General features: G+C 40.0%; 1 protein-coding gene across 1 annotated transcript in view; it reads right to left on the bottom strand.

Moving 5' to 3' along the window:
- The window catches only part of LOC145416257 (uncharacterized), a 54,854-nt gene that overhangs the window by 14,628 nt on the left and 26,328 nt on the right, over positions 1 to 13,898 (bottom strand). The window contains exon 4 of the mRNA XM_080285257.1: positions 4,085 to 4,756. Coding sequence (XP_080141383.1) covers positions 4,085 to 4,756 — 672 coding nt within the window. The remainder of the gene's footprint in view (positions 1 to 4,084; positions 4,757 to 13,898) is intronic.

Genomic DNA, 13,898 nt, shown 5'->3' with positions numbered 1-13,898 from the left:
AGAGAGGAGCATTTTTTTGTTTGTTTAACAACAAAGTGGGATTACAAGTAAGAAAATGGTACATAAACAACAAGGACTAAGAAAAAGGAAGGTAACAGACTCATACTATGTCAAATATGTAAACAACATGATTAAGCTGATGTACTCAAAAAAAAAAAAAAAAATGGAATGGTAGCCAAATTATTAGAGATGATAGACTAAAGAAATGGAACCTCATATTATTTGCCTAACTGAAACAACATTAATCCCACGGATATCAAACGACACCCTAAGCTTTGAGGATTACAATATATGGAGAAGAGACAGAAATTTGAAAAAAGGAGGAGGTCAGGTATTAACAAAGAAAAGTCTACAAGTCAAAGAGATACAAGAAGATATATCATCACAAGCAGAACAGATTTCATTAGAGACTGACACATCCGAAGGGAAAAATAATCGTGGCAAATTCATACATGTCACCCAAAACAAACACCTGGGAAACAGGCGAATATGAAGACCAAGCAGAAAGTACAATTCAGAGTTTAAGAGCCCTATTACAGAGAATGGAAGAGAAATCTGAAAGAATTATGTTAACCAGAAATTTCGATACATATATATATTGGAATACTCTAGATGTAAGAAGCCATGAAAGCCACTGGGATCAAAAGCTCCTAGATCTTGCAGTTTTTCCTAACACAACATATAAAGGAAAATACCAGAAGAAGAGGACTTGATGATCCATTATTACTAGATCTTTTATTTACCACGCAAGATAATAATATCGAAAACACAATGTATCACCCTCCATTCGGTAAAGCAACCATGCAGTATTAAATTTCAACTTTAGGATTGCATATGATAAAGTCAGCAGTAATGAAAGTTACAAAAAGAGCCTAAACTACAAAAATGGCAACTACCAAGACGTAAAGAAATACTTCAGAGAAACAGATTGGGAAATTCTGTGAACTGTATGGAACAAGAGTCCAAAATTATATCCCTCAGCACAAAGAAACAGAAATAAGGATACAGAAGAGGTTTAACCCAGAATGTAAAAAAATCAAAAGAGAAACGAGACTTGCTGTGGAATAGATACAGAAGACACAATAGTGAGCGGGCATATAACTACCATAAAGGGGCAAGCAATGGTTATACAAGGATAAGGAGAGAAGCTCAAAGGCAGTTTGAGGAAAACATTATAAATAAAAGTAGTGATCAACCGAAGCCTTTTTACAGCTACATCCGATGCAAAATCAATGTTAAAGATAAAATATGGTCCATTGTGGATGAAGGGATAACGTATATCCAAGAAAATGATATCTGCGAAGTTTAAAAAAAAAAAAAAAAAATCCAATCAGTTTTTATGGAAGAAAGTAATTTTGTGGGAGATGATAAGGAACATGCATTTCCACACATATTACCAGATATACGAATATCGGAACAAGAGGTACAGAAAGAGTTGAGCAAATTAGACAAAGGAAAAGCACATGGTCTTGATGAAATTTCAGGTTGGGTGCTACATGAATGTGCAAAAGAGTTAAGCAGACCAATATATTTAATATTCAAGGAATCCTTAAGTTGCGGTAGACTACCTGATATTTGGAGGGAAGTTAACATTCTTCCCCTATTCATCACAGCAGACTCCACTCAACTACAGACCAGTATCACTGACCAGTGCTGTATGCAAGGTACTAGAAAAGCTAATAGGAAAAATCCGGGTAAACCATCTGGAAAAATACATTATAATACCAGAGAGACAGTTCGGTTGTAGAAAAGGAAAATCATGTGCTACGAATCTATTAAGCTACTACGACAGAGCTGCAGAAACACTACAGAAAAGAGAAGGATGAGTGGACATTATCTAGTTAGATTTTAAGAAAGCATTAGACAAAGTACCTCACCAAAGACTTTTATGTAAACTGTACCATTAAGGAGAAATCCAAGGTAATTTGTACTGTTGGATGCAGGATTTTCTCAGAAAAAGGGAAATAAGAACAGTACTAAAGGGAAATTACTGGTCATGGAGGGATGTGACTAGCGGAGTTCCACAGGGCTCAGTGTTGGCACCAATTATGTTTTTAGTATATATAAAATGATATAGACAGGAACATTGGAAATGGACGCCATCTAAATATGTTTGCTGATGATGCAAAAATACAAAGAAGAAGTACAAACACAAACTCGTGCAGACAGCTACAAGAAGAATTTAATAAGCTTAATGAATGGAGCAATAGATGGCAAATGGAATTCAAAGTGGGCAAATGCCATGTAATTAAGTTTGGTAAAAGTGGAAAAAGACCAGATTGGGATTATACGCTAGGAAGTTTAACCTTATACATATCAGAAAAGGAGAAGGACTAAGGAGTGATTACCAATAACAGACTATCTCCCGCTGACCACATAAATGAGAAGGTACGGAAAATGCATATACTGCTTGCTAATATGAGAATAGCATTCACATATATAAATGAAAACATGCTGCGCAAGATAATAACGTCATTCATCAGGCCAACCCTGGAATCCTCATCTCAGAAAACATATAGATAAGTTTGAAAAAGTACAAAGGGCCACTACAAGATGGGTACCAAGCTTAAAGGATCTAAGTTATGAAGAAAGACTAACAAAACTGAACCTACCAGCATTACAAGACAGAAGGAAAAGAAGAGAAATGATTACGCTATATAAATGCATCTCAGGGAAAGAGAAAATTGACATCAATGAGAGTATAACCTACGGGGAGGCAGAAGCAAGAGGACACTGCAAAAAACAGCATAAAAAGAGGTGACAAAGACGTAGGGAGGTTCAGTTTCCCAAATCGAGCAATTTATCAGTGGAATGCACTACCGAATGAAAGTGTGCCAAAACTAATTATGAATTTAAGGATATGTATGATGATAATGGTTTCATACACGGGACAGTACGAGCTTGACTTATTCCAGTAGAGATACAGTTAGGTAAGACCACACACACACACACACACATACAGCATTACAGTACTGTATATATATATATAATATCAACGTGGGTCCAATTTTCAACCACTGTGGAGGTACAGTTACTGCTAACCTCATGAGTGAATACTGAAAACCATTTTCGCTTGTATCTCAATCTCGGTTGGAAATTATGCCCTCGTAAATACACTTTTTTTCGTCCCTCAAAATCATGCCTAAAATTAATTTCTGCAATTATCAAACGAGCTTCACTAACAGAATCAAGACTCACTGCAGCTCATCCATGTGTTTGTACTTAGTCACGGAAGCACAGACAAATTCCCACGCTAGATGACTCAAAGGCTTGAGGTAGAATGGAAACTCCACAGCTGTACTGTATATTGCCTTCTTTATACTTCCCATTATTTTACTGAAATACCCAATAAAAACCACACATCCTTTTCATTATCTTTAAATTTCAATGAATATTAAACTTCAATAATTTTCAAAGTATGAACATCGCACACAACACATAACAGGTGAAACATGCCCACAGCCAGAACCACTGCAGGCCTGGTTTATGTCATATTTGTGGTGTGTACATAGATGGTGCTTTTATAACTTATCTACAGTCTGTACTTTAAATTTTAGAATTAAGATTTTTGTTGTTGTTGAGTATTACTGTGAAATCGTATGCAGAGGTAAAAGTGATGAATTGTACTGTAATGTCCACATCTTTGTTTACAAAACCGTGCTGCTTCAGCCACCTGGTATGTCCTCTCCTTCTTTAAAAACTGGTTTATTCAGGAAATTAGTTAATGTGAAATGACTTTACCTCCATCTAGTCCAACATAACTGGATCTTACTGTATTGTATACGTACTGTATCTTAGCTTCATAATGGTATATGGAAGACTGGAGAATGACAGTGAAGATGTGGTGAGAAATAAATAAATTGATACCCTGTAAGTGAATAAGAGAAGGGTGTCATCAGGACAGCCGAGGCAGTGCAGCAACGACTGTAGAATGACTGTGAAGATGTGATGAGAAATAAAGTGATAACTTGTATGAGAATGAGAGGAGGGTGTCATGAGGACAGCCGAGGCAGTGCAGCAACATGATGCATGGAAGACTGTAGAATGACTGTGAAGATATGGTGAGAAATACATAAAGTGGTACCTTGTATGAGAATGAGAGGAGGGTGTCGTCAGGACAGCCGAGGCAGTGCAGCAGCAGGCGCCCGTCCTTGTAGGCCAGCCCAGCGCACCAATCCTTATCCTCCTGCTGCACATTTGATGCTTCTGACGCAGCTTCAAGTATGGCGCCTCTGACAACATTTGTAGTTTGTTGTATATTCTGAGCAGCATCTGCATGTATATCCTCCTGAGTCACCTTACTGGCAGACTCACAATCTCCAGATGCTGGCTCAACATGGCCTCTGCCTCGCTCTTCACGCTGAAACTCCTCCAGTTTAGCCTCAGCTTGCTTCAGTTCTGTGATACTGCTCATCTTCTTGACTTTGTCTAGTAACTGAAGCAAGTTAAGCCGAGTGTCATGCAGAGTGGAGATGCTTTCACATAGCTCGCTCAACTCCTGCACCAACTTACCAAAACTTTGTTTCACCTTATTTCTCTGATTTTCAGTTTTACTGCCACACTGTTTCAGCTGGGTCTCGATTAACAATTTGATGCATGCTTCGAGGACGTCTCTCTTTTCCTGCATATATGCCTTGGCCAGAAGGACATTGTGACCCAGATGGAGGCCAGAGTTGAGACAGAGGTTACAAAGCTGCACCTCACAGCCGCAGCACCAATACCGCAGCTCATCTCTGTGCTCATTGCAGCTCTCATCCTGAACACAAACTAAATGTTACAAAAGCATAACATTTTCTCAAAGTGCAAAAATTAAAAACCACTGCATCTGTATACCATCACTGATCACTGATACCATTACCCAATGTCTAACAGATCAGAATTTCCCTGACTGATCATGAACTCACATAAATAAATAAATGGCTCTGAAACTATTCGACTGAGTAAATGGCTCTGAAACTATTCGACGGAGTTAATGGGTCTGAAACTATTCGACTGAGTTAATGGCTCTGAAACTATTCGACTGAGTTAATGGCTCTGAAACTATTCGACTGAGTTAATGGCTCTGAAACTATTCGACTGAGTTAATGGCTCTGAAACTATTCGACTGAGTTAATGGCTCTGAAACTATTCGACTGAGTTTGGACAGATCTGGAAAAAGACAAATGTGTCCCTCCCCCCTCACTGCAAACTTCTGTTTCTCCACCTGACCTTCATTAATCCAGAACTGGATATTAATCTGAGTGAAGTTGCACATCGTCACTCTTATTTGTTTGGTTAGTTGACCAGTTACTTTTAACTAAGTGCAGTTTTTAACTACAAAACGAATATAATGTAATGAGCTACTAATGGTAAGGAAAAGAACTGAACTTTTGCAGGTAACTGTTCTTCTGCCTTGACTAGTGTCTAGTGGTTGCTAGTAAACTTGAACTGACATGACAACGGCTTGATATGAATGATTCTCAAAGAGGTTTATGCAGAGAGAGAGAGAGAGAGAGAGAGAGAGAGAGAGAGAGAGAGAGAGAGAGAGAGAGAGAGAGAGAAACTGCTTCTACTTCAACCCTTTAGCTGCGAGCGTTCTTCACACTTTCCTCCCGCAGCCTACAGGCAAATTTCACCAAACTGCTGTACTTCACAGTCTCATAGCCCAACAGCCATGCAGCAAAAGAAATTCAAATAAAATTATATTACTCAACAACTCTTCCTTTCTTTAATGCATGTCTCTCACCGCTGCTGGGTGGTGGTGTTTTGGAGTGAATGCGAGTTGAATGGTGGTAATTTTTGGCTTTGGCATGCCTGTTTTTTTTTTTTTTTTATGTGTCCGACTCTGGGCATAGGCTTCAAAGCCTGCTATCAAGGCCCAGCAGTCCTCCTACATACCATACACCTCTACATGTCACCACTTCGGCGTTAACACCCACCGTCCATATTGAATACATGCTAGGGCTGTCTCATACAGGACTGATGTATTGGTATTAGCGGGGGTATTTTTACGACATGTCGGCGGGTCTTCTGGTAGATCAGTAAAGCCTGATTTAATGAAATTCAGATCCTTAAACTGTTCGCTGCTCCAGCGGGGATTTGAACCTGGGTCCGTTAGAACGACAGGCCACCTCTCTACCGATTGAGCCATGCCTCCCCGGTGGACGGTTGCGGCCAGCCATGGCCTCAGTGTGCATGTGTGTGAGCCAAGCCAGCCCTACTCGCTCCCTGGCTCACCACCATTTTTTTTTTTTTTTCCTAGTATACTTCGCCAGCCAGTCATGTTGGCAACGTCGGACTAAGTGCCTCGAGAAAATACTCAGCAACATTGCACCTTCCTTATCTACCCAAAACAAAATAAAGTATTATGCTAAGTTAACATCAGGTTAAGCCTCAGTTGGTTACGAATAGGTTGGTTTAATGTTAAAACACGGCTTTTCTGAAAACTTTATGGTTTGATTAGCCGAACTATCTCATCTATTCCTGAGCAAAGGCATGATGTTTTCAAGTCATTTCTCACTGAACTCGCTCTGACGATGCCAGAGCGACTAAATTACTTAGGGTACAGGAAGAAAACAATACAGGGCCCACCACATTCAAAGCCCTAGTCTTTCTCAAGACTCACTGCCTCCTCCTGCTGCTGTCTAGAGTCATGTCACATCATGTGCCTTAGCTCATGAATGCACCCTATTTTCCAGTCATTCCGTGCTGCCAAGCCGTCACTGTGCACCGACATGTGTGTGGCTGCAAGTAAACTAAAAGGAAGATGTATATTACTAGCCATGTTTTCTGTAGAAGCTTCCTGTTCTCTTTCCTACTGTACAATGACATACTAAACAAATTTCTATATATATCTATTGCCAGAAGCCTTAATCCCGTAAGGGGTGGCCACAAACAAATCGCCTCCATGTCACCCTGTCACCCACTATTTCAATGCCCTGCCCCAGCTCACATGCCATTATCTCATATACCTCTCCTCTCCATCCCTCCACCTCATCCTTGGCCTTCCCTTCCCTCTAGCCCCCTCCACCTCGCTCACATACACTCTCCTCCTCAGTCTCTAGCTCTCCATCCTCTCCACATGGCCATACCGCCTCAGTGAGTTTCACCTAACTCTTCCTATCACATCCACATCCACACCACAACGCTCCATCACTTCCTCATTTGTCAACCTGTCTCTCCATGTGACTCCAAATGCTCCTCTCAAATAACTCATTTCCACTGCTCTCACTCTTGACTTGTGTCATTCCAACAAGGTCCAAACTTCATTTCCATACGTTAGAGCTGGTATCACAATACTGTCATGTAGTAACTTTTTCACTTCCATGTTCACCTCCCTGTTTCTTATTACTGCTTTCAAGGAACCAGCAACCTTTCTCCATTGTTGTACCCTTTCAAGCACTTCACCCTCTAAACTTCCGTCCTTACTCATCACACTACTCAAGTACTTAAATGCACTCACAGTTTCCATTTCCTCCTCATCCGACCACACTACGTTCAGTGACTTCATTTCTCTCAAAGACCATAACTTTACTATTCCCTACATTCACCTTTAGATTCCGTTTCTTATACACTCTTCCAAACTCATTCACCAAGCCTTGCAGCTCCCCTTTGTCTTCACTTAACAACAGAGCATCATCTGCAAACTACAGTTCAGGGAGCTTCCGCGCACTGCCCTCGCTCGTTAGGGCTACTCTAACATCCACTGCCCTATCTTGTATCTCATTTATAACCCCATCCACATACAGACTGAACAACGATGGAGACATGACACATCCCAGTTTCAATCGAACCTTCAAATAGTAAAATTCACTCAGTGCACTGTTCACACGCACTGCAGCCTCAGCACCCTCATACATACTCTTCACGAAATTCAACAACTTTCCATTTACTCCATATATACTTAATAATTTCCACAATCCTTGTCTATCCACCCTATGATATGCTTTCTCCAAATCCATGAAGGCTACATACAACTTCTTTCCCTTTTGTAGAAACTTTTCCACTAAAGACCTAAGAATGAATAGCTGATCTACACAACCTCTTGCCTTCTTAAAACCTCCCTGTTCTTCTCCGACTAATTCCTCTATAATTTCCCGAACTCTGTCAATAAGTACTGTATCCTACCATAAACTTTTCCTATTACACTAAGAAGACAAATGCCCCCTATGATTACCACACACTTCTTTTTCCCCTTTTCCTTTGTACGGGGGAATAATTATACCTGACTTTCAATCCTCCGGGACTTTACCTTCCTCCCAGGCCAATCTGCACATCTTCCACATCCATTCTACCACTATTTCTCCCCCATGCTTCAGCATTTCATCATACACTTCATCAATTCCTGGGGCTTTCCCCATTTTGACTTTCTTCATTGCTTCCACAACTTCCACCTACTGGTTTCTTCCTCTCTTCCCACATCCCTCCTTCTCCCAGCCATTCCCCAGCCACTTATACTTGCATTACTTTCATTCTCCATGTTCAACAATTTCTTAAAGTGTTCTCTCCATCTGCTCACTTTCTCTCCCTTCTCCACTAATAATGTATGATTTTTATCTTTCACTCCCCGACTAACTTCTTTAACACCCAGTCTAACTCTCCTTACCTCATTCCAGAACATTTTCTTACATTTCCTCCACTTTACGCTCAAGTTCCTTCCAAATTCCTCGTCCACTCTCTTCTTACTCCTCTCTCTTCCTCCCTTCATATAACTCTCTTTTCTGTTTCTCAACTTCCTCCACATCCCTGTTTCTCATCCACTTACTATATGCTTTCGTCTTTTGTGCCACAGCCTGTCTCACCTCTTCATTCCACCATGCTGTTCCTTGCACCCCCTTTCGTCTTCTCTTCACCCCACACACCACCACACATGCTGCACATATTTCTTTTGTGAATATCTTGCACACCCCTTCCACATCGCCCATCTGCTTCAAATCTTATATACACAATCGCTCCTCCACTTCTCTCTTATATTCTGCCTTCTTTCCATCCTCTTGTAACCTTGTCCATGTAACTACTTCTTTCTGTCCGTCTCTTCTTCTATTCCTCTACTTAATTTCAACCTTAACTAATTTCGTACTTTAAAAAGTATTATTTTACTCTTTTCATTTTTTATTTTCTATGCGTAGTTATTATATACAGGCACTTTTACCTACTATTTACAATTTCATGCACACGCGTCACTGCCGTATGGTTTCCGAAGGCGTCACTCTCGCATGTCTTTCCGCTGTTATAATCTACATTTCTACTGAGATGATACTGACTGAAGTAATAACCAGCTATTTTCCAAACCATCACCATCGGGATAAATATTGTACAAATCGTTTTTCGTGAAAACACATCACTTTAATCACCACCATAATTATTTCAAAAACGTCACTATTGTAAACAGTACACTTATGTTACAATCGTAAATATTTCACAAACGTCACCATCATCATACCACACAAATGAAACAGTCATAAATACAACATAAACGTCACTGTCGGAAATATAAGGTAGCGTCCACACGTGTGCTCAAACATATGTTGGCAACACAGCTGGCAACATGTTCGGGAACATGTTTGCAGCAGTATTTGGACAGATGTATGCAAACACGTTACAGTGCGGTTTCGAACACTGGCAGTAGAGGCGATGGGATAAGTGTGTCCATACCAGGCAGCTGAGACTTCATCATGATGTTGCCAACATGATCTGGACGCTGCTGCTCCCAACATGTTTGCAGCGTGTTCGGTACTGTGTTGCTTACATGTTGCCAACACTTGTCTGAGCACACGTGTGGACGCGCACTAACACAAATGTCACTGTTGTTTATTTCACAAACGTCATTATCGTTATTATTTCTCAAACGTCGCTGTCGTTATTATTTCACCAATATCACTATCGTTTTTATCAACACATATCTAATACTAAAATTTTTCCAGTGTATGATCATCAAAATAGCGCTGTGTGCACAAGGAAACCTCACAGCGTTTGCAAAAGTACTGTCATGGGCAGAGGTTGTTATGTGGACATAGAGGTCACTTGGCCTGGGTGAATGGGTAAGGAGGCCACGAACGACATGCGAGACTGATCCATGACAATAATCACTCGTGGTGGCGGGACAATAACTGATTGGTTCAAGTGACGCACTCTTCTGTGTCAGCAGATCGTGGATGATGGATAGATGGGGAAAAATCCTAGACAAGCATCCAAACATTGGTGAAAAAGCAACTGCGTCGAGGGACAGGGCCCAGAGCCACCCTGGGCCCAGCTCCACCTTCTCCCTCAACAGGATCCGCAGCATATGGGTTAAAAAAAAAAATTTCTGTTCAGTTTTCACAACGACACCAATTACACCACTGAAGAGCGACAACAGATAAATCATAACATATTAAGTATTAGGCATACCAGTAGCGATAAGGCTGACGAATAACTTGGTAAACTGAATAGTAAGAAAACACCAGGCTCAGACTATTTTTACCCTAAAATACTAAAAATAGTAGTGGATGTATTATGTCATCCCCTTACACATTTTATTCATAATTTTCTGCAGCGTGGAAAGGCTCCTGAAGACTGGATAATGGCCCAAGCATCTCCTATACATAAAATGTAGATATAAATTATTCAGGTAACTATACACCACGTATGTTCACCTCTGTCTTGAGAAAAATCTCTCAGTACTGAACCAGAGATAGGATAGTTCACTTTCTAGAATCTAATAATGTAGAAACAGCCAGCACGGTGATAGGTCCTGGATACCATTGCTATAATTCTAATTGAAACTTATTACGAGCAAACAAGCGATGCTTATTCTCAGTTAAATTTGGAAATGAGCTGCCCAACCTGGCCCAGCCCGACCCGACCTGACCGTCACGCTAAGCAGAAGCTAATAACTCGATGCCTATGTGAAGCAGAGTTGAAAGTCTTTCTGTGTGTGATATATTCAATGAATAAATTTTGTTGCCAACTAAAAACTCACTCCAAAAGGTGTAGGAACCTTTTGGAATTTCGAGTTTTCCAGGGGAGTATTCAGCTCCGATCTAGTCTAATCTAATCGGTGTGTGTGTGTGTGTGGGGGGGGGGTCTGAATGTCTTTCAGTCCATTATATTTTACACTGTTCAGCTACCATCATGATAAAATAATATATCAGAAGAAAATTGTGATAACTTGGCGCTCGCTCGCTCGTCACGTGCTCACAAAGTGCACTTTACTGGTGATAAGCTTTTTTTTTAAATAAACGATCATACCAGGTCTCTAAATATATTTTTCTTAGATTTCCAGAAAGCTTTTGTCAAAGTGCTACATACAAAAGTAATGAGAAAGATAAGATTACCAAGAATCAATTGAAATATTCATGAGTGAAATACGTAGCTGCTAAGCGGCAGAAAACAACGCGTCATAATAACTGGCGTGCAGTCAGACTGGGCTCCTGTGACAAGTAATGTTCCTCAATGATCAGTGTTGGGACCACTTCTGTTCATACTGTATATTAACATCAGTGTTAAACTAAACAACTGCCATTTAAAGTTTAACGGATGATACTGTGTTAACTGAATAGGACACAATTAACCTTCAAATTAAGCTTAACAAAATCTTAGACTTGACATATAATCGGTAAATGCCCTTCTGTGTATGTAAATGCCATGTACTGCAATATGGGACAAAAAAGTACGATAATGAAATGCAGGGCCAGGTACTTACTAAGGCCTCACAAATTAAGAATTTGGGCACAATACTTTAAGATAACCTTATACTTTCCTTACAGTGTGTCTCTGCTGCGAATAATGCCAACAAGGTCCTAGGATTCATCAAAAGGCATTTTACCTATAAGAAATTATATTGTGAACCCTCTGTACAAAGCATAATCAGGCAACACATAGAGTTTGAATGTAAATTTTGTTCACAATATCTGGTCAGTGATATAGAGAGACCTGAAGTCGTGCAACAAAAAGCTACCGAGTCAATTACACCTCTAAGAAATAAACTGTATCTCGAGAGGCTTAACGAATTTCACTTAATTTGTCTTTAAAAACATCGGGTCAGGGGGGGAGTAACAGAATGTTTTAAGATACTTAAGGGTATTATTATTGATAAGTGAAGCAAGATGCTTAAAGTTTTCGATATCACAACTCGAGGAAATGGCATGAAGCTGCAAGTAGAGAAGCCTGTCTATTTTCAGCTAAAAACTACTTCACCTCCATTGTAAATTATTGAAATAGCTTCCTACGAACGTGGTCGAAAGCGAAACCGTAAATATATTTTACAAAAAGAAATTAGATACACATTTAGATACATATTTTGATGCAATCAAAATTAAACTGATTCACAAGTAAATGTGTATTCACATCTGTATCAGTGTGGTCGAAAGCTGTACCATAAATTTATTTAAAAAGAGATTGGATACAGATACTGACGCAATCAGCATTACAGTGGTACACAAGTAACTGTGTAATCATATAATGTGAGTGGGCACGTGTACATATGGATGTGTGTGAGTAAGAGTGCCTCCTGTTATTGTGAGAGAGAGCAAAACGGCGATCCCCCACCTGATTCGACCTGACCTGACGGGAAAAAACCTGGTGTGCAAAGTGTGAGCAGCGCCTTCACCAACGTACACCTGTTACCCTTATCCTTGTCTCTTCTCTCGGTATATCAGACAATGAACGGCCTACGCTCTATACAACAATAATTACCATAACATACAGAAATCTTAAGCATACAGATGTACGAGCATCTCTCTCTCTCTCTCTCGTGTATGAATGTATATATGTATGTGCCAGGGGTAGGATTCCATTGCTACCTGTCGTGACCGTGGGACCCCCAGCAGATATAAGAGGGCTCCACCGAATATACTGAATATGGTGCCACAAAAACTACATCTCACCAGAAAGTACGAGGCAGGGAGATGAGATTTTTTACCACAATCCACCCAACCAAACAAGAAATATACCGTTAATGATTTTACGGGCGTTCCCGTTGGATCATCGTGTACAAACCGCAACTGCCTCCTGTGATTACACGCAGTGGCCACCGGAGGTGAGTAAGCACTGTCTCGGCAAATCAGAGACTGAGACACTAAACCAACCGAAATCCATGAAAATTTACAAGTATCGTACAATATAAGATGCCTCTCAGAAGATTACAAACTTGAGTCATTAATGACTGAATCGGAAGACATTAGTTTAGATATATGTCTCAACGAGATCCAGAGAAAAATTTTTAATTCATTTCCACGACAGCAACCACTATTTTTACTGCAGAGGAAGGCAGAATGAAAGAGTTAGTTGTGTAGGATTTCTGATTAACAGAAACCTTGCAGAGAACACTGTTAAATGTACCACTGTGTGTGACAGACTAGCACTGACTGTAATAAGACTAGGGAAAAGATACACCCAGAAAGTAATACAAGTTTATCCACCCACTTCTCAAAGCACATACGAAGGAACAGAAACATTACATGACGGCATCTCCCAGATTATGGAACAAGAGAAGACCAGATACATTATATTCATAGGGAACTTCAGAGAAATGTTGGCAAATCTTACAATGAAGAACCATGTATGGGAAAATCTGGAGCAGGAGAGAGGAATCACAGAGATGAAAAGGTGATATATTTTGCTATAATGTATAACATGGGAATAATGAAAATATTCTTCCACAAAAGAGCAAGGACAGTATGGACCTGGAGGACCCCAAATGGAGAAATAAAGAACGAAATCGACTTCTTTATAGAAGACAAGAACAACACGATCAGTAACGACAGTCACCAACAAAGTAAATAGAGTAAGTAACCAAAGAACGGTTGAATGCATAAATGCATAGACAAATTCAGTTTTGGTGACGATACAAAGTAACTGATTATATATATATATATATATATATATATATATATATATATATATATCTTCCCCCAAGGAAAGGGAGGTAGCCGAGACAG

Source organism: Coenobita brevimanus, chromosome 105 (assembly GCF_032717465.1).
Source record: "Coenobita brevimanus isolate Jiangsu-jjx chromosome 105, ASM3271746v2, whole genome shotgun sequence".
Classification (NCBI taxonomy): Eukaryota; Metazoa; Arthropoda; class Malacostraca; order Decapoda; family Coenobitidae; genus Coenobita; species Coenobita brevimanus.
Note: the sequence above shows the minus strand (reverse complement) of the source record. Positions and strands in the feature narration are given on the sequence as shown.